The 22006-nt window shown below is 49.5% G+C and overlaps 2 gene segments (V, D, J or C); both read left to right on the top strand.

Moving 5' to 3' along the window:
* Positions 1-352: 352 nt before the first annotated feature.
* On the top strand, positions 353-2743 carry LOC123347654. The segment is given in 3 exon segments: positions 353-456; positions 549-865; positions 2546-2743. Coding segments are annotated over 3 exon segments (573 nt in total).
* A 16401-nt stretch (positions 2744-19144) lies between these two features.
* Positions 19145-19594, top strand: LOC123348497 (the record flags this gene model as incomplete). The annotated part of the segment is given in 2 exon segments: positions 19145-19190; positions 19284-19594. Coding segments are annotated over 2 exon segments (357 nt in total), but the record flags the coding sequence as incomplete, so codon positions are not given.
* Between the last annotated feature and the right edge of the window lie 2412 nt (positions 19595-22006).

Genomic DNA, 22006 nt, shown 5'->3' with positions numbered 1-22006 from the left:
ATTTGGGTACCCACCACCCACTGACACGAGTGGGAATTTGCAGAGCCCCTAGGTGGATTCACAAAACGGCAACAGGGAGCGAGTGCGGTGATGTAGGAACCGATCCTGTCTCCTGGGGCCACAGGCGAACCACCAAAGGCTAATGTACAGCCACGCTGGGCTGACCGCCCAGTCTCTCTAGGGTGTAAAGGGGACCCCTGTCCCGAGGGGACATCTCCGTGTACTGAGCGCTCACCCCCTGCCAGCTCTTATACCCACCGGGGAACCCGCATGCAAATCCCTGCCCCGGGGGTGGGGGGGTGTCCTCTTTAAATACCAACCCCTGGTTCTAGGAGCCTCAGTCTCTCCCCAGACACAGAACTGCCCGGTCCTGCCCGCTGGGGAGATTCCCTCACTGCATGAACACGAGAATGAAATCTCTGTGGCTTTTCCTTTCCCTGTTCTCTGCCCCCTCCTGTGAGTGTTTATTGAGAGCGAGAAAAGTATCACCAGGTCCACAGATTCTTTCGGTGGCTAATTCTTTCCTTGCTTCGTTTCCCTCTCCCCAGGTGTCCTGTGCCAGGTGCAGCTGGTCCAGTCCGGCCCGGGGGTGGTGAAGCCGGGAGCGACCCTCAGCATCACCTGTAAAGTCTCTGGAGTCTCTGTCAGTGATCACTACTGGAGCTGGAACCGGCAGCCCCCCGGGAAAGGGCTGGAGTGGATGGGCTTTATCCGGAGCACTGCACGGGGAGGGACCACAGAGTATAACTCGGCTCTCAAGCCTCGTGTCACCATCACCAGGGACACCTCTAAAAACGAAGTTTATCTCCAGCTCGGCTCGCTGACAGCTGCAGACACCGGCACCTATTACTGCGCCAGAGACACAGTGACACAGAGCAAAGCGGGACTGGCACAAAAAGGGGAAGCGGATTTCTAATCAGCCGACATGGACATTCAGTTAGTGCTGGAGGGGATGAGACAGACAGGCGGGGCATTGCCGACAGGGGATCTCAGGAGCCACCCGCGTTTCTCCGCTTGCATCCACCCTCCCAGCCCCTTCCACCAAGGGATTTTACACGCTCCGCTTCCCTGCGCTTCCCACTGAAATGTGCATCGGGGACTCACTGAGACCGGGGTAACGGTGACATTAGTGGTGAGATACTCTGGGAAGCCGGGCTGAGATCAGACAAAAACCTGCCCTGTCGCTTTCAGAGTCAGGTCGCTGCTGGCGGGGAACCGAGGATCAAACACCAAAATCTGCAGAGGAGAAAAGAGAGAAAACAGGGGAATCTCCCAATCCCTGCCGTCACCTCCACTTCCCTGTTCCGGAATTTACCCAACTTAGATGTTCACGTTCATACAAGAAGGCATGTTTGGGAGGCGCTTTCCCACCCCGTCCCCCTGCCACTTACACACCGGGAGGTCCCTTCTCCACCCACCCCATCCCAACAAACATACCCAGCACCTCCACGTGCCCCGCGTGCTGGGACTGATGCAACATCAATTGTATCCAACAAACAAATCTTTGGGAGTGGGAACATCTGTTTGTCCTGAGATGGCCCAGGGCTTCGACTAATGGGATCCGAAAGACGACTCCCAGGCCCAACCACAACACAAAGGATAAATTATTATTATTGATTTATTATTATTCATTGTCATAACTGAATAGCAGTGATTCAGGACTCCGGTTTTATCGCAGGTGCTAGTATGGCCCAAATTGAGGTAATACATTAGCGCCTCACAATGTTTAATGTAGTTGCTTTCACAACACCTCTGTGAGAGGGGAAAATGCTGCGGTCCCCTTGCCAGAGATGAGGAACTATCCAGAACGATTATATAAAATATTTGCCGGTAAAGTTTGAGAATGCTCCAAAGATGATGATGAGGAGGAGGAGGAGGATGAAGATGATGGTGATTGATAGGTGGCCTAGAAGCCCTTGACTGTCATTACCAGGGACTGCAGCTTCCTTTCTTCCTTTCTCTCTTTTATGCTACAATCCCCCCTCCCTCCTTCCTCTCCTCCTGCTCTGCCAGCCCCTTTCCGGAGCATTTCAGGACCAGGTTCCCATTGTGCAGGACTCCACACAAACACATGGGACCTGATCCGATGTCGATCCCGGCCACTAACAAAAATCCCCTTGGGTTTCAGTGGGATTTGGGTCGAAGCGCTACACACACTGACACATAACTCCCCCTTCTCTCGGATTCCGAGGCATTATATTATTGGCATTAATGTAGTTATCTGTAAACACGATGCTATTGATTTAGTTGCCTCTTGTTAATTGATGGAGAAGGTATTTAACTTGGCTGATTCCTTCCCACTTCCCTGTTTCCTCTCCTCCCTCATCCCCCCTCTGCAGGGCTCCGTCCGCAGGTTGTTCTGACCCAGTCGGGTCCCGAAGGGAAGCAGCCCGGGGAATCCACCCAGCTGACACGCGCTGTGAGTGGGTTTGTCCCTAACGACCGGTGGATGGATTGGGTCAGGCAGCAGCCGGGAAAGGGCCTGGAGTGGCTGGTTCACTATCGCCAATCTTCAGTCACGAATTTCTACTCCCCCTCCATCCAGGGGCGCTTCACAGCCTCCACGGACAGCGCCAACTTCTACCTGCAAATGAACAGACTAAAGCCCCAGGACACCGCCAGTGTGAATCGCACCTGTTTCTCGCTGGCGCATAGAGACACCGTGAGGGGAAGCCGATCTGAGCTCAGACAATCCCCCCACCCAGCAGAGACCCGGGAAGACAGCTCCGGTCCACAGCCTTGAGAACAAAGGAGGGCAAGAAATGAGGGTTGGACTAGATGACCTCTTGAGGTCCCTTCCAACCCAGATATTCTCTGAGTCTATGAGTTTCTATGAAATCACCCAGGGAAGAAGTTTGTGTCATATAAGGAGCAGGATATTCAAATCAGGGTGACAGTTTCCTGTTTAAATCTGTCTCTAGCTCTGCCCAGGCTGCACCCGGAGAGACGATCCTCAGCCCCCTGGCTCTGTGCAGTGACCAGCCAGTCCCCTGAGAACTTTCCCCTCCAGCACGCGGGACAATGAGGCTCTGGCTCCATGTACTGTTCCTTGCAGTGGCTTTGGAAGGTATTTTCTCGCCTCTCATCCATTGGCGGGCAGGGGATCAGTCTATCATTGCTCTGAATATCAATGCGCTGTATAATATCTTTCTATTCCCAGGTGTCCGGTCCCAGGTGCAGCTGGTGGAGTCCGGAGGGGATGTGAAAAAGCCCGGAGACTCTCTCCGCCTCTCCTGCAAAGCCTCCGGGTTCACCATCAGCAGCTACGCCATGAGCTGGGTCCGGCAGGCTCCCGGGAAGGGGCTGGAGTGGGTCTCATACATTTACACTGATGGGAGCCAACAATTTTACGCAGACTCAGTGAAAGGCCGATTCACCATCTCCAGAGACAACCCCAACAACCTGCTGTATCTGCAGCTGACCGGCCTGAAGCCCGAGGACACCGCCCGGTATCACTGTGCGAGAGACACAGCGCGGGGAAGCCGGGCTGAGCTCAGACAGAAACCTGCCCTCCCTGGCTAAGCACAAACTCTCCGCTGGGGGGCGCTGCAGTTCCACAGCTCGCAGCGGAGAAAGCGAGAAATTAATCACTTCCCCCTGAGCTGCCTGTCTGTGACTCTCACACACAGATACAGACACAGACCAACCGCCCTGTTAGCAGAGACCAGCCCGCAACTTTCCCTTTCCCCCAACACACTCTGTGCCCCTCACTCCGCCCCTCCCCGCCTTTCCTCTCCCCCTTCCGCCTCCCAATATCCCAGGCTGAGAGAACCGACATTAAAATGAATGAAAACGTGTTATTTAACCCCCCGTCTAACAGCCAGGCGGACGGTTTCCAAGCTGCCCTAGAGATACGGACACTTCATTCCCCGCTTGGGAGCTCAAGAAAACTTCAGCCCGGGCAGACAGGTTTGAATTCCGGACGGATCCTAGGAGCGCTGGACAGCGACCTGCCAGGGGCTTTCGATGTGTGTTCAAGGCTCGGTCCACAAGGTGAATTCAGCACCTACCTGCCGCCTTATGTGCCCAAATCGGACATGCCACCGAGATCCTCAAAGCCGACACCCTGTAGGCACCGAAATCCCCTAGGCGCCTGGCGGGGAGATGTGCTGGGCAGAGAGGGCAAAAATATAGTAATAATAACAAGTAATAATTCTGTCATCTAGCCCAGCATTGCTAGAAGGAGTTTCATAAAGAAAGAAGGAGAAGGTTTCAGACATGAGTAGTAATAACAACACCTGGCTACTCTATAGTGGTTTTCCACCCGTAGATCTCAAAGCACTGACAAAGGAGGTTCAAAATCTTTCTCCCCACATTTTATAGACATACAAAGTGAGGCACCGAGCGTGTAAGGCTCTTGTCCAAGGTCACCCATCATACTACTAGTAGAGACAGGAATAACCCCCCGGTTTCTCAAGTACCAGGCTAATGTCCCCCCACTAGATCACACCGGCCTAAGGATCTCACAAGAGCAGAGGGACAAGCAGGCAGAAATGAGTGGAAGGTGAACAATCAATGAGGAATTTTGTCTCTAAAAATTGTAGAGACCAGTTCCGCCATTATTCTGTGAGTGGAGTTCTTACTCTTCTTACCCAGATAACCCTTTCCCACTGCACCCACCTCCGGGGGGCTGAGCTGGCTGAGGGCCAAGATGTGTCTTATAAAGAGGAGGCGATGCAAATTCAGTATCACAATATTTGGAGAGAACTAATACAAGCTGAATGGCCCATTCCAGCACAGCTGCGTTCATTACATATTCAAGGGAGTTGTTACTTTCTCTCTTATGCTCATCTAGAACCAGGATCTCACGGCACTGTGCCAGGCGCTGCACAAACACACGGCAAGACACAGTCTGACTCTCTTTCCCTGAGCCCTATTGCAAGTAATTCACATCACTCAGGGAAGGAGTTTGTGTTTCTTATAAGGGGCGGGATATGCAAATAGGGAGACAGGTTCCTGTTTAAATCTGTCTCTGCTTCTGCCCAGGCTGCACCCGGAGAGACAATCCGCAGCCCCCTGGGTCTGTGCAGTGACCAGACAATGGCTTGAAAACTTTACCCCAAAACAACAGGGAAAATGACACTTTGGCTCCATTTTGTTTTCTTCGTAGCAGCTGTAGAAGGTATTTAATTCCCTATTTAGTCACTGGAGTGGCAGGGTATATGGTAGTATTGCTACTGACATCAGTGTGATTTGTGACACTTCTTCATTCTGTTGTCTCACACCGACTGATGTAAAAGTATCTAATGCGGCTTTGTTCTCCCACTGTTCCCTGGGTATTTTCATTCGCTCCTTGAACACGGGGCTAATGACCGGCTTCATGGCGTGACTGAGCTTTATTTACAATCTCCCCTTTTCTGCCCCCGCTCCCCCAGGGGCCCGCTCGCAGGTGGTTCTGACCCAGTCGGGGCCAGCGCTGAAGAAGGCCGGAGAGTCCCATACGCTGCAACGTGCCACCAGCGGGTTCGCTCTGAGCAGCGCCTGGATGGACTGGGTCAGACAGGAGCCGGGAAGGGGCTGGAGTGGCTGGTCAGCTACCATAGTCCCTCCACCTGCAATGGCTACGCCTCCTCCATCCAGGGCCGATTCACAGCCTCTAAGGACAGCTCCAATTTCTACCTGCAAATGACCAGGCTGAAAGCAGAGGACACCGCCCTGTATTACTGCGTGGGATACACAGTGAGGGGAAGTGAATTTGAGCTCAGACAAAAACCTCCCCCTGCAGTAACAGCACAACCTGTCTGCTGCTGCGGCAATGTCTACACTACCGCGATAAGTCAACCTATGGTACACAACTCCAGCTACGTTATTCACGTAGCTGAAGTTGACGAGAGCTCTCCCAGTGCTCTAGAAAAACCACCATCGCTAGGAGGGAAGCTGAATATAATATGAACTGGGCCCATCAGGCTCCCAGGCGCTTGACAGCGCTGAAACTGGCTGCGCTCAGGGGGATGTTTTTTCACACTCCTGAGTAAGAAAGTTGCAGCGCTGTAAAGTGCCAGTGTAGACAAATCCTTAGAGTTCTGTCCATGGGCATTTTTATATAATCAATAGTATTTCTGCGGATTCATGTGTCTTATTAATGCTCCTAGACCTCCAGGAAGAAATCACACCCGGTGTGGAACAGGCTGTCCAGCACCATCTGTGATTTGGGGTGTGTGTCAAAAACATACATCTAAGGGTAACATAAAATCCCTTCTGAGTAGCTGTACTGAATTGCCTTACCTGTAAGGGGTTAATCAGTTCAATTAACCTAGCTGGCACCTGACCAGAAGGACCAATTGGGAAAGAAGATACTTTTGTGTGTGTGTGTGTGTGCATGTGTGTGTGTGTGTGTGGGTGTGGGTGTGGGTGGGGGAGGGGGGTTGTTTTGCTCTCTTTGTTTGTTCCTTCTTTGTACATAGAGAGAGAGAAGGACAGGAAAAAACATCTCCTAAAACATATCTGAAATGAGCATCTAAAATTACAAAAATTGTAAGTAAAGCAAGGAAATGCATTAGATTATCTTTTGTTTTAGCTTGTGAATTTTCCCTATGTTAAGAGGTAGTTTTAGTCCTGTTTTTTGTAACTGCAAAGTTGAGTCCAGTGGGGAGTCCTCTATGTTTTAAATCTTTTATTATCCTGTAAAGTTACCTTCCTTCCTGATTTTACAGGTGTGATTCTTATACTTTTTTCTTTATAATAAAGTTCTTATTTTAAGAACCTGATTGATTTTTAGTGTCCTAAAAACCAGGGGGGTTGGTTTGTGCTCACATTGTAACCAAATTGTTAGTATATTATTCTCAAGTCTCCCCAGGAAAGGGGGTGAAGGGGCTTGGGAGAATATTTTGGGGAAATAGGGACTCCAAGTGGTCCATTTCCTGATTTTTTGTCTAAATCACTTGGTGGTGGCAGCAATACCGTCCAAGAACAAGGAAAGGATTTGTGCCTTGGGAAAGTTTTAACCCAAGCTGGTAGAAATAAGCTTAGGGGGCCCTTCATGTGGGTTCCCACATCTGTACCACAGAGTTCAGAGTGGGGAGGGAATCCTGACACAAGCCCTTAGAGTTCTGTACATGGGCATGTCCCTGCCTGCCTTGCTGAGTCATAAGGTGTATCTGCCTTCTCTCAGTGGGTCAGTTGTGTAGCTGATGGTCCTTAATGGGCCTTCAAGCAGGCTAGGCAGTGATGATGCCAAACTGTCTGAGGTGTCACCCAGAAGCACAGCACAAGTTTGAAATACAGACATACATACATAGCTATAACTCATAATAAAAAGATAATACAAACTTATAAAGAAGATTGTCATTTCTGCCAAATTATAACATTTTTGCACATATCTTACATGTCATATCTGGCTGTGACCTGTGTCCCAGTGGGGGATAGCTGTGGTCACTCCATTAGGGTCAACTGCAAAGAATAGGGCAGACAATCCCCATAAAGCAGGTGGATATTCCAATACTTATAACTTCACATACAAAAATGCTACATGCATACAGACAGCATAATTATAATCAGTAAATCATAATCTTCTCATAGGAACCTCACTCAACACCCTTTGTACAATATTTGCTGCAAATATATAACAGTGGTTGCAACAATGATCCATATGGCCATATTCTAATCAGATAACATCACAATAAGTGTTCAGGTCAGTGTTCAAATTTATCACTAGGGTTAGGACTTGGTTTGGGAGTCAGGGAAGGGGATACAGAAGATGTGAATTTGACCTACATAAATTCAGCTCAGAATCTCAAATGCAATCGTGCTAGGAGCTCTGCTGTGAGAATGGTGATCCCAGCCCTTCTCTCTCAACCTCTCCAGCCTAGGAAATACAGAGTGTCTCTTATAAGAAGGGGATATGCAAATTATGGTCAGAGTTTTCTGTTTAAATCTGTCCCTCTCTCTTCCCAGGCTGTACCCAGAGAGACAATCCGCAGCTCCCAGTTCCCAGCTAACCCCCCTGAGAACTTTCCCTGCCAATACCAGGGACCATGAGGCTTTGGTTACATCTTGTTCTCATTGCAGAAGCTCTGCAATGTATTTTCTCCCTTTCCATTTGTTGGGCAGGCGGGGGATTCTTGTGCTATTGCCCAAGATACTCGCCATAACTTTCTTTATTCCCAAGTGCCTAGTCCCAGGGGTTGGTGGAGTCTGGAGGAGATGTGAGTGGCTTCGGTGTGGGGATTTGACTCCCACTTGTTTTGTATTTTATTACGCCCCCCGTATCTATGGTTATGTACTAGTACACGGTCACCAGGTCTGAGGAAAGCCCCACTAGACTTGCCATCATAAGTCCTTTTCCTGTTTTGGGCTGTGTCTATAGTTGTATTGAGAGCAACTTCACAAGCTATCTTCAGTCTGTCATGGTGACTTTTAACCTAGTCATCCAAACTGGTCACCTCATCCTTAGAAAAGACTTCTTGATGCTTCTCTGGTAACATCCTTAAGTTAGCCACCTGTGCAGGCATCAGCCTCTGGCGTGCCGCTTGAACTGGAACTGACAGTCTCCCAACACATCTTTCTTGAGGAAAGGTAACTTGTCCTCCTGTCTCCTTCTTTGTCATGTGCAGCTCATTTCTATTCTCCTCAAATGTTACCTTCACCTGAGGAACCAAACCCTCAGGCCTGTGTACCTCTGCAGTTCTGTTTTGAGGATGCAACTCCACAGCCCTCAAACTTGGGTTTAGAAGACTCACTGGTACTCTTCTTTTGATGGCATTAGTTGGTACATTGGCTGGCTGGAGCCCATTAGGTAGGTTTATCCCAGCTGTAGGCTCTACAAGAGCTCGATATCTATTGGTGTTTCCTGGTACCCAGCAGTGTTCATCAGTGACCTTCCTTCTCCAAGGAGGAATAACAGTCTTCTGTTTTCTGCCCACTTTAACATTTCCAATCTGCCCTGCAAGGCCCAGTGAAAGGTTTTGTCTCTCCACTCTACTAAGCACAGAATTCTTCTTAGCGTGCCCATGATTGTTCATCCTCCTGGCTCCTTCTACTGGCAACAGTGGCTCCTTCCGCTCACTAATGATGTTCATCCCTACAATCCCTGGGACTCCTTCACCAATATGGCTCCCTTCAGAGGCTTTGTCTTTCAGGATGAAGATGCATTTCCCTGGCAGAGTCCCACCCATGTAGTCCATTTCTGCTTTGTGGCATCTCACCACTGGGATTGCCAGTCCATTAACTGCTGTTAGACGTACAAACTGTGGGCTGTGCATGGTCAGCTCCTTGTCTTCCAAATAATTTTGAAAATGCGACTCAGTATTGGTGCTGACTGCTGAGCCAGTATCTAACAAACATCCGGTCTTCACCCCTGCTATACATACTTCAGCAGTTAGACAGTCTCTAAATGCTCACTTACAGAAGTTACTAGATATGCTGGCACTGCCCACGTTCCTCTCAACACTGTATGCAGAGGGGTTTTCCACCAAGGACAGGCCTAGGAATCCTTCTGCCACTGCTTGGCCTTCTACTGAAGATGGGCCACTCGCTTCTGGTGCCCCACTGGTTTTGAGTGCCTGGGACTCTGTTCTCCTTCTCAGTGGACATTCTCGGCTAGTATACCCTGGCCTTTCACAAGTGTAACAAATGTACTTTCCCAGCTCGTCCTTCAGTGGGGATCTTCAGGATCCCAGTGCCCTTGGATACTTTGTCATTTTTGTGGAGGTTTTTCCTTTCATCACCTCAGTCATCACTTTCAGCATCTCCTCCTGTTGGACTGCCAGTTCTTGGACAACTTCACTTAATCTTTCCAGTGTTAACTGTGTTTGGGGCAGGGCCTTTTCCTTTAGCAGGTGCATTCACTAGGTCCCCACTTTGTGTACAGGGGTTGGGCTTGGCCGTCTCTGCCACAGGAACTTCCTCTTCTTCTGACCACATAATAGCAGCCTGCATGAGTTCATGGAACTTCTTACTGGGCTCTTCCTTCAAGGTCCTTTTCATTTCACGGTGGAGGGAATCATCCTGGAGACCCAGCACCAATTGCTCTTTCAGAACCGTACCTGGGTCTGGAACTCATTGAGGGTCTCACCGCTCCACTTTGCTCATTCTCTCCTGGAGGTCATATGCGTATGCCCGGACAGTTTCACCAGGCTCCTGCTTTCTCTCAAAGAACTCCTTTAGTTGGGTTCCAATAGGTACCTTGTCTCCATACACTTTTAGGAGGAGTTCAAATACCTTTTCCACATCTTTCTTGTGTGCCGTTGCCATGAACTTTACTGTGGCCTTGGCCTGGCCCTTCAGGTGTTCCTCTGTGAAGTCCACACAGTCTTCTTCAGTTACTCTTAGCAAACGCAGAGCTGCCTTCACAGCCTTGACCCACTCCTCTACCGTAATGTCTCCTGGTCTTGTTGGGAAGCCACCAAACTCTGTGACCTTCTGCTCCTGTGGGACATAAATAGTAGGGAGTTTCTTAGGCCTGGTCTACACTAAGGGGGGTGTCAAACTAAGGTACGTGACTTCAGCTACAAAGTCCATGGCTCCAAGGTCGACTCCGCCCCCGCCGTTCGCGGTGGTGGAGTTCCGGAGTCGACCGGAGCACGTGGGGAGTTCGAACTATCGCGTCTTGATTAGACACGATAGTTCGAACTCCGAGAAGTCGAACTCTCTGCGTCGACCCGTGCGGTAAGTATAGACCTACCCTTAGTGTCTAATGCCCGCCTCTCTCCCTCTCTCTCTCCAGTGTGTGTGAATGAGTGTGGGGATGTCATAGGTTTGTTCCCCACTTTGAACTTTAGCGTCCAAAAGTGGGGACCTGCCTGTACCCTTCTAAGCTTAAATCCTAGCTTAGATCTGATAGCGCTGCCACCAGCCAGAAATTCCAGTGTCTGGCACACTTCCTGTTCCCCCAAAACTTTCCCTGGGGAACACAGATCCAAACTCCTTGGATCTTAACACAAGGAGAAATTAACCAGGTTTGAAGGTTTGAAACAAACAAGGTTTGAAAGCTCGAAGCCTCTGGTAATTGGCTGAGCCTTAATCAGTGGGCGGGGCATTCACTCAGGCCAGGCCAGGGCTTTATAAAGCCGCGCACAAGCGACCAGGGAGCTTTGCGAACAGGGGCTGCTAACAGGGAGTTTCGCAAGGGAGTTTGGCAGGGGAGTGGGAAGGGGGTGGGAGCCCCTCGCCAGCCCTAACCCCTTCCCCGTGCCCCCCCCTAAAACCTATAAACCGAACCACATTCCAAAACTACTTTCCGTAAACCACCCTTTCACTAACTAGGAGACAATGCAGGCAGAAGCCCAGCAGCAGGGTGGGGGCTATCCAGTTTATTGCACTGACTGTCGCATGTATGATTACCTGCCCTGTGGGCGGGTGGCGTATGTGTGCATTCAGTGCAAGGAGCTCCTGGCCCTCAGAAACCATGTACGGACTTTGGAGGGCAGGGTGGCGGAACTGGAGGAGCTGAGAGAGGCAGAGAGGTATGTTGATGAGGCTTTCCGGGACACTGTAGAATTGTCCCACCTCCGCTTAGACAGCTCCTGTGCTGTTGAGGAGGAAGAAGGGCCCAGGGAAGTAGAGCAGTCGATGGGAGCAGAGGGAAACCTTCCCGTAGTTGGGACCCTCCTTCCAGATGGTGCTGGGGTTGCCTCTCGCACTGAGGTTACCTCTCCGGGGGAGGGAACTCCAGTTTCTAGGAAAAGGCAGGTGTTAGTAATGGGAGATTCGATTATTAGAAATGTAGATAGCTGGGTTTGTGATGACCGGGAGAACCGTATGGTGACTTGCCTGCCTGGTGCGAAGGTTGCGGATCTCTCGAGGCATCTAGATAGACTTATGTGTAGTGCTGGGGAGGAGCCGGTGGTCGTGGTACATGTAGGTACCAAGGACATAGGGAAGGGTAGGAGAGATGTCCTGGAAGCCAAATTTAGGCTGCTAGGGAAGAGACTGAAATCCAGGACCTCTATGGTGGCATTTTCAGAAATGCTCCCAGTTCCACGCGCAGGGCCAGGTAGGCAGGCAGAGCTTCAGAGTCTCAATGCGTGGATGAGACGATGGTGTAGAGAGGAGGGGTTCACATTCATTAGGAACTGGGGAAACTTCTGGGATGGGAGGAGCCTATACAGGAGAGATGGGCTCCACCTAAACCAAAGTGGAACCAGACTGCTGGCACTAAACATTAAAAAGGTTGTAGAGCAGTTTTTAAACTAGGAGATGGGGGAAAGCCGACTGCTGCAGAGGTGCGTGTGGATCGGACACAGACTTCTCTTAGGGGAGAGTCTGATGATAGAGAATCTCCAGGTTATAGTCAGGAGCAGAGGAATGAGAAGTATAATGTAAGGGCCGGATCAGATGACAAACAGTCACATAAAAAAGAATCTGGCACATCAGAAAAAGGCAGGCTAATAAACAGGGACAAGTTTTTAAAGTGCTTGTACACAAATGCCAGAAGTCTAAATAATAAGATGGGTGAACTAGAGTGCCTTGTGATAAAGGAGGATATTGATATAATAGGCATCACAGAAACCTGGTGGACTGAGACCAATCAATGGGACACAATCATTCCGGGGTACAAAATATATCAGAAGGACAGAACAGGCCATGCAGGGGGAGGAGTGGCACTATATGTTAAAGAAAGTGTAGATTCAAATGAAGTAAAAATCTTAAGCGAATCCACAGGTTCCATAGAGTCTCTCTGGATAGAAATTTCATGCTCTAGTAAAAATATAACAGTAGGGATCTATTATCGACCACCTGACCAGGACAGTAATAGTGATGATGAAATGCTAAGGGAAATTAGAGAGGCTATCAAAATTAAGAACCCAATAATAGTGGGGGATTTCAATTATCCCCATATTGACTGGGAACATTTCACTTCAGGACGAAATGCCGAGATAAAATTTCTCGATACTTTAAATGACTGCTTCATGGAGCAGCTGGTACGGGAACCCACAAGGGGAGAGGCGACTCTAGATTTAATCCTGAGTGGAGCGCAGGAGCTGGTCCAAGAGGTAACTATAGCAGGACCGCTTGGAAATAGTGACCATAATACAATAGCATTCAACATCCCTGTGGTGGGAAGAACATCTCAACTGCCCAACACTGTGGCCTTTAATTTCAAAAGGGGGAACTATACAAAAATGAGGGGGTTAGTTAGACAAAAGTTAAAAGGTACAGTGACTAAAGTGAAATCCCTGCAAGTTGCGTGGGCCCTTTTTAAAGACACCATAATAGAGGCCCAACTTCAATGTATACCCCAAATTAAGAAAAACAGTAAAAGAACTAAAAAAGAGCCACCGTGGCTTAACAACCATGTAAAAGAAGCAGTGAGAGATAAAAAGACTTCCTTTAAAAAGTGGAAGTCAAATCCCAGTGAGGCAAATAGAAAGGAGCACAAACACTGCCAACTTAAGTGCAAGAGTGTAATAAGAAAAGCCAAAGAGGAGTTTGAAGAACGGCTAGCCATAAACTCCAAAGGTAATAACAAAATGTTTTTTAAGTACATCAGAAGCAGGAAGCCTGCTAAACAACCAGTGGGGCCCCTTGACGATGAAAATACAAAAGGAGCGCTTAAAGATGATAAAGTCATTGCGGAGAAACTAAATGGATTCTTTGCTTCAGTCTTCACGGCTGAGGATGTTAGGGAGATTCCCAGACCTGAGCTGGCTTTTGTAGGTGACAAATCTGAGGAACTGTCACAGATTGAAGTGTCACTAGAGGAGGTTTTGGAATTAATTGATAAACTCAACATTAACAAGTCACCGGGACCAGATGGCATTCACCCAAGAGTTCTGAAAGAACTCAAATGTGAAGTTGCGGAACTATTAACCAAGGTTTGTAACCTGTCCTTTAAATCGGCTTCGGTACCCAATGACTGGAAGTTAGCTAATGTAACGCCAATATTTAAAAAGGGCTCTAGGGGTGATCCTGGCAATTACAGACCGGTAAGTCTAACGTCGGTACCGGGCAAATTAGTTGAAACAATAGTAAAGAATAAAATTGTCAGACACATAGAAAAACATAAACTCTTGAGCAATAGTCAACATGGTTTCTGTAAAGGGAAATCGTGTCTTACTAATCTATTAGAGTTCTTTGAAGGGGTCAACAAACATGTGGACAAGGGGGATCCGGTGGACATAGTGTACTTAGATTTCCAGAAAGCCTTTGACAAGGTCCCTCACCAAAGGCTCTTACGTAAATTAAGCTGTCATGGGATAAAAGGAAAGGTCCTTTCATGGATTGAGAACTGGTTAAAGGACAGGGAACAAAGGGTAGGAATTAATGGTAAATTCTCAGAATGGAGAGGGGTAACTAGTGGTGTTCCACAAGGGTCAGTCCTAGGACCAATCCTATTCAATTTATTCATAAATGATCTGGAGAAAGGGGTAAACAGTGAGGTGGCAAAGTTTGCAGATGACACTAAACTACTCAAGATAGTTAAGACCAAAGCAGATTGTGAAGAACTTCAAAAAGATCTCACAAAACTAAGTGATTGGGCAACAAAATGGCAAATGAAATGTAATGTGGATAAATGTAAAGTAATGCACATTGGAAAAAATAACCCCAACTATACATACAACATGATGGGGGCTAATTTAGCTACAACGAGTCAGGAAAAAGATCTTGGAGTTATCGTGGATAGTTCTCTGAAGATGTCCACGCAGTGTGCAGAGGCGGTCAAAAAAGCAAACAGGATGTTAGGAATCATTAAAAAGGGAATAGAGAATAAGACTGAGAATATATTATTGCCCTTATATAAATCCATGGTACGCCCACATCTCGAATACTGTGTACAGATGTGGTCTCCTCACCTCAAAAAAGATATTCTAGCACTAGAAAAGGTTCAGAAAAGAGCAACTAAAATGATTAGGGGTTTAGAGAGGGTCCCATATGAGGAAAGATTAAAGAGGCTAGGACTCTTCAGTTTGGAAAAGAGGAGACTAAGGGGGGACATGATAGAGGTATATAAAATCATGAGTGATGTTGAGAAAGTGGATAAGGAAAAGTTATTTACTTATTCCCATAATACAAGAACTAGGGGTCACCAAATGAAATTAATAGGCAGCAGGTTTAAAACAAATAAAAGGAAGTTCTTCTTCACGCAGCGCACAGTCAACTTGTGGAACTCCTTACCTGAGGAGGTTGTGAAGGCTAGGACTATAACAATGTTTAAAAGGGGACTGGATAAATTCATGGTGGCTAAGTCCATAAATGGCTATTAGCCAGGATGGGTAAGAATGGTGTCCCTAGCCTCTGTTTGTCAGAGGATGGAAATGGATGGCAGGAGAGAGATCACTTGATCATTGCCTGTTAGGTTCACTCCCTCAGGGGCACCTGGCATTGGCCACTGTCGGTAGACAGATACTGGGCTAGATGGACCTTTGGTCTGACCCGGTACGGCCTTTCTTATGTTCTTATGTTCTTATATGTTAACCATTCCCCCCTCCTTTTCCCCCTCCCAGACTTTCCCTCCCTTGGTCGTCTGGAGAGACCACACTGATTCAAACTCCTTGAGTCTAAAACAAAGAGGGATTCACCTTCCCTCTCCTCCTTGGTGAATCAGACTAATCCCCTGGGGTCTCAACCAAGGGAAAAATCAATAAGGTTCTTAAAAAGAAAAGCTTTTAGTTAAAGAAAGAAAAAGTAAAATTTATCTCTGTAAAATCAGGATGGAAAAATGTTTACAGGGTTCAGCTTATATAAAAACTAGAGGGACTCCCTTCCCCCTGGCCAAAATATAAGTTACAGCAACCAGAGGTAAAATATCCTTCCAGCAAAATACGCATTTGCAAATAAAGAAAACAAACAAAAGACTAATCCGCCTTTTTAACTAATACTCACTATATTGAACAGAAGAGACTGTTTCAGGAAGATTGGAGAGCCTGGATGTACGTCTGGCTTCTCTTAATCCCAAGAGAGAACACACAACAACACAAAAACAGACACAAAGTCTTCCCTCCACTGAGATTTGAAAGTATCTTGTCCCCTGATTGGTCCTTTGGTCAGGTGTCAGCCAGGTTCACTGAGCTTGTTAACCCTTTACAGGTAAAAGATATATTAACCCTTAACTATCTGTTTATGACAGGGGATATGAAAGGGAACACGAGTGGTAATGGGAATGGAGATCTGTGTGTCAGCGTGAACGCTGATACTTGTGTGAAAGTCAGTGGGAATGGAAATATTTTGTTGTTTTTGTTGTTATCCCTTGATATTACATCCTGGGGATGGTTTTGAAACACGTAGTGTTCATGTCACACAACTTCTTTAAACACAACCAGGAGAAAGCTTCTGTCTACACTTCATTGCTTATTAATAATTAACTAAGTAAATGATCTTGATGATGATGCTCAGCGGTGATAGATTTGGTGCTGCTTGTGGTCTTAGCACAGGGGTGGGCAAACTTTTTGGCCCGAGGGCTACATTGGGGTATGGAAAATGTATGTTGGGCCATGAATGCTCACAAAATTGGGGTTGGGGTGTGGGAGGGGCTGAGGGCTCTAAAGTGGGGCCAGAAATTAGGAATTCAGGGTGTGGGAGGGGGTGAGGGGCAGGGGAGTGGGGTGCCAGGTGGTGGCGGGTGAGGGCTCTGGCTGGGAGTGCAGGCTCTGGGGTAGGGCTGGGGATGAGGAGTTTGGGGTGGAGGAGGGTGCACCGGGCTGGAACCGAGGGGTTTTGAGGGCAGGAAGGGGATCAGGACAGGGGATTGGGTTGCAGGAAGGGGTTCAGGCTCTGGCTGGGAGTGCGGGCTCTGGGGTAGGGCTGGGGATGAGGGGTTTGGGGTGGAGGAGGGTGCACCGGGCTGGAACCGAGGGGTTTTGAGGGCAGGAAGGGGATCAGGACAGGGGATTGGGGTGCAGGAAGGGGTTCAGGCTCTGGCTGGGAGTGCAGGCTCTGGGGTAGGGCTGGGGATGAGGGGTTTGGGGTGGAGGAGGGTGCTCCGGACTGGGATCGAGGGGATCGGAGGGTGGGAGGGGAATAAAGGCTGGGGCTGCCCCGCTACACATAGGAACCAGCCCCCGACCCTGCTCCCCAGTTGGAGCACCAGAGTGGGGCAAGCCCCAGGCCCTGCTCCCCAGCGGGAGCTAATGGGCCGGATTAAAACAGTTGGTGGCTGCAGGGCCGGATTTACTTTTTGTGGGCCCAGTGCCAAGCATATTTGTGGGCCCCCATTGCGGAAATAGGGCATGTGACGGGGGTTGGGCCGCAGAGTGAGGGGCCGGTTGGGGGCAATGAGGCACAGGGCAGTGGGAGTGGCCCCACTCAGCCCAGCACAAGGGCACTGTTTACAAACCCCAGACTGCTAGATGCACACTGGCCCACCCAGCCCTGAGCTGCCAGCATGCCCCTTCCACACTGCCCCCGGGCCCAGTGCCCGGCCCTTATGCCAGTGCCCCCTCACCCAGAGACCCCCCCACAGATCCCTATGCCCAGCACCCCCTGCCTCGAGACCTCTCCCCTGACATCCCACCACAACTACACAGCACCCTGCACAACATACCCCTGCCCAGCTCCCCCACCCGCAGATCCCCTACTGTCCAGCACCCCCTTCACAGTCCCACCATCAGAGCTGTGCAGCACCCCATATTTCTGAGGGAATTCTGCATCAATTTCTGTGCATAATATTTTAAAATTCTGCAATTTTATTTTTTTTACAATAAATAAATGTGGAAGCTTCACCACGGCAGTGGGGAGCTCAGGCCACTGAGGTGGGAGATCCCTGCAGCCTCCCCCGCCCCCCGGGACAGGGACTTGGCAGTGAGGCTGAACCTGACCCTGACCCAGCACAAGGGCCAGGCCTGCCCCAGAAACACCCTGGGGGCCTGCCCCTTTTGTGCCAGGCACCTCAGATATGGGCAGGGAGGCTCAGCCCAGCAGCAGGGTCCCAGCACAGAGGGACTTAGTGTGGGGGTATCCAGATGGGGGGGTAAGAGGGTTCTGTGGGGGGTAAGAGGGTTCTGTGGGGGGCAGTCTGGGTGCAGGCAGCTCAGTGGGGGATCTGGATGCACAGGGAGGTGCCAGGTGCAAGACACCTTACATTTATAGCAGTGGCTCCATGGTAAATCCGCTACTGTGTGGCTGGATCTAGCCCACGGGCTGTAGTTTGCCCACCCCTGTCCTAGTGCCTGTTCTGTTCACTCCCTCTGGGGCACCTGGCACTGGCCACTGCCAGGAGACAGGACACTGGGCTGGATGGACCTTTGGTCTGACCCAGTCTGGCCCTTCTTATGTTCCTAATTACAGTCTAGGCTCCCAGAGTCCTCGGCACGGTACAAACACAGACCATAAAACCTCTCTCAGTCCCACCGAGTTTTCAACCCGAGTGTAAATGGGAACTGGCGGGTGACTGGGAACAGGAATAGAAACACGAATATAAATATCAGCCGCACAGAAAAAATCTTCATTCACTGTAGCTTGATCCCTCCCTCGACTCCCCCCTAAAGAAAAACTCCCAGACACGCCGCTCTCGGCCCACTAATCCCAGGGAGGCTCCACTGCGAAACCTTAACTCTGCCCTCAGACTCCCCCTCCCCCCAGCTTCTCCCACCAGCACCCACAGGCGGGCCCCAGACCCGGCCCAAAGCACGAGCCAGGCTTGCTCCGATCACGTTCCTAGTGTCACGGATCATTTCAATGGAGCCGGTCACTGCCGGGAAGGGAAAGGGGCTTCCGTCCCCAATCCCCCCCCCCCCCGCCGCACCATGGGGAATCTTCCCTCTCCAGCGGGTGGTTTAGCCCAATGGATCCCTGGGACATGACTCCTCCCCAGACACTGACCCCCATGACCGGATGTTGTATGGCCCTTGTGCCCCTGGAACGTGGCTCCAGAGCTGAGTTCCCCCTGAATCCCCAATATCACCTCACAATAGCCAGTCCCTCAGTTCCTGGGTGAGGAAATAGAATCACTGCAGGGAGCTGTTCATTCCTCCCAGGGGTCCCAAAGTGTCAGGAGGATCCCAGCGCCCTGTGCCCGGCGCTGCACAGACACACAGGCCGGGACAGTCTGACTCCTGCACCCGGAGCCCTGCGGTGAGTCACTCAGATCCCTGGCAGCAGGAGTGTGTGTCTCTTATAAAGCGGGGACATGCAAATGAGGGAGACAGTTTCCTGTTTAAATCTGAGCCTCTCTCTGCCCAGGCTGCACCCGGAGACACAATCCGCAGCCCCTGGGTCTGTGCAGTGACCAGCCAGTCCCTGAGAACTTTCCTCTCCAGCACCCGGGAAAATGGGATTTTTGCTACTTGCAATTTTCGCTCTAGCAGCTTTGGAAGGTATTTTCCTCCTCTGAATAACTGGCAGAGTTAGAAGAATATTGTGTTACCGCTGTTTTTATACCGATATTAATGGTCTGTCTTTATTCCCAGGTGTCCGGTCCCAGGTGCAGCTGGTGGAGTCCGGAGGGGATGTGAAAAAGCCCGGAGACTCTCTCCGCCTCTCCTGCAAAGCCTCCGGGTTCACCTTCAGCAGCGCCTACATGAGCTGGGTCCGACAGGCTCCCGGGAAGGGACTTGAATGGGTCGCTGCTATAAGCTCCGAATCCGATGGGAGTGGTACATACTACCCTGATTCAGTGAAAGGCCGATTCACCATCTCCCGGGACAATCCCAAGAGTGAGCTGTATCTGCAAATGACCGGCCTGAAGCCCGAGGACACCGCCCGCTATTACTGTGCGAGACACAGTGACACGAAACCGGTTTGTGATCATACAAAAACCCAGGCTGCGGAATCGCGCTTCTCCCGGCAGCCGCGCGGGGGCAGCAGTGACACACACACCGCTCCGGGCTGGGACAGGAGACCCGGCACCCGGGTGAATGTAACACAAACCTCCCGGCAGTTTTAACCCTTCCGTTCCCGGGCAACGTGTCTCCTCTTCCTGCCCAGAGCCCCGCTGGGTGCAGAGATCCCTCGCTTCATCTGTGAACCCCAATCCGGAGTGAGTCCTGTTCTGAGTCGCTCTCCCCTCTTAGATCTGGCACGTTGCCTCCCCCGGGGCCCGTCTCGATGTCAGACTCACAGGACAGCGTCTGTCAGTGTAACGGGGACAAGCGCATTGGGGTTGGCATCAGACCCAACGGATGGAGCGAATAGCTCCTGGGGCCAAATCCTCCGCTGGTGTAAAGTCAGCGCAGCTGCTTCCGCTTGACTCGAGTTACTCCGGATTTACACTAACTGGGGATCGGACTGTAACCTGCCTTGTTTGTCACAACTGAGAACACGAAATTCAGGACAAAGTGCTGAGAAACAGGGCAAATGCACCCTATAAACCGTGCAGTATCTGAGAGTTTCACCATCATTAGTGAATTTCAAGGTAGGGAAGCATTATTCCCATATCCCAGGTGAGGAACTGAGGCACTGAGAGCTTAAAAGGGGAGATTTTCAACGGGACAAACATGAGTTAAGGTAGCCAATTGACATTGATTTTCAATGAGACTCTCTCCGCCTCTGCTGCAAACCCACCGGGTTCGACCTCAGCAGCTACTGGATGATCTGGGTCCGCCAGGCCCCTGGGAAGGGACCGGAGTGGATCGGGGAAATACACCCAACTTCAACTACCATCAACTACACCCAGCCCTTCAAGGGACACTTCACCATCTCCAGGGACAACCCCAACAACCTGCTGTATCTGCAAATGACCGGCCTGAAGCCCGAGGACACCGCCCGGTATCACTGGGCTAGGCACAGAGTGAGCAGATTAAAGCTATTAAACACGGAACAAAAACCGAGCTGAAATGATAAAACTTTAGCAACACGCCGCAGAGGGCAGCAGTGAACTACAATTAAATGCTGTTACATTAAATCATTTAAGGCATTAGTATTAAAGAGCATGTTTGTGTTCATATCAGCAGGTAAATATTTAGGGATTTCTATGTGTTTTAGTGATATGAGACAAACATTCTTTCAGCTCTTGAATAGCTACTGGCATTACCGAGAATTAAGTGTGAAGTTAAATCCATGGCATTACGAATTGTAGAACTGGAAGTGGAGTCCTGCACAGAGATCGGGATACGCAAATGCCTAAGTGCTTTCCTGAATCAAGACCTAAGAAATTGTTCTAGGGTCTAGATGAAATCACGAATTAACTTGCATCCTTGAAAATCATCCCCCGACCTACTATGTCCCTTAAACTGTTTGGAATAGCCCAACCCCAGACGGCTGTGGGATTTTACACAGCAATCTTTGTAAGAGATTGCCCACACCGAAATGTTGCTGAGCTGTGCCTCTGAGCGCACTGTATCTCGCCTGAGAAACAACAGGACCTCCACCCATTAGAGAGTGTGCCTGGGATTTTCAAAGGAACTCAAAGTTGTGAGGTTTCCAATTCCCATGGGATTTGAGAAGTTACATTGCTTAAGTTAAGATCCTTTAAAAACTCCCCTGTATCAGAATGCATCAACACAGGGACAGGGCTCAGCTTCTAAGGTCTATGTATTACTGTTATTTTTTATTATTTTATCCAGTGCTCCCATTGAGACTTTCATTTAGTTTTGTTGACATTTTTATCTGTATTATTCCCTATATACAGTGGGTGATGAAAATAATATTAACACTAATACTAAGAAGAAGAAGAAGAGTGACGTAACACTTCTGTGCAGCTGATTTTTTTTTAATTAGACCCATTCAAAGCAATGGGAGTTCTCTCTCAATCACACTAACACATGCGTACAAATACCTGCAGGGTTATAATCCTAGACTGGAGATTCTTTCAGGTACCGACTGTCCATTTTCACTATATGATTTAGCAGAGTTTAGCTCTTTAGGACTTCTGGCCTATGACATTCAAAGCAGGCTAGGGGTACCCACACCTGGTAATTGCACAGACCCAAGGGGCTGAGAGTCTCTCGGTGCAGCCTGGGCAGAGAAAGGGACAGATTTAAACAGGAAACTCTCACTCTAATTTGCAGATCCTGCTCCTTATAAAAGACACAAACTGATTGATTTATTAGTTTCAGTAGGGCTCAGGGGGAGGGAGGGAGATTGTCCCAGACTCTGCGTTTGTGCAGCGACGGGCACAGCAGCCACCCCAACCCCCTTCCTGGTTTCCTGTGAGACCCACCAGTCATTGAGGTGTGACATTATTGACATGAAC

The sequence above is a fragment of the Mauremys mutica genome, chromosome 13 (assembly GCF_020497125.1).
Source record: "Mauremys mutica isolate MM-2020 ecotype Southern chromosome 13, ASM2049712v1, whole genome shotgun sequence".
Classification (NCBI taxonomy): Eukaryota; Metazoa; Chordata; order Testudines; family Geoemydidae; genus Mauremys; species Mauremys mutica.
This window is presented reverse-complemented; position numbering and strand designations above follow the sequence as displayed.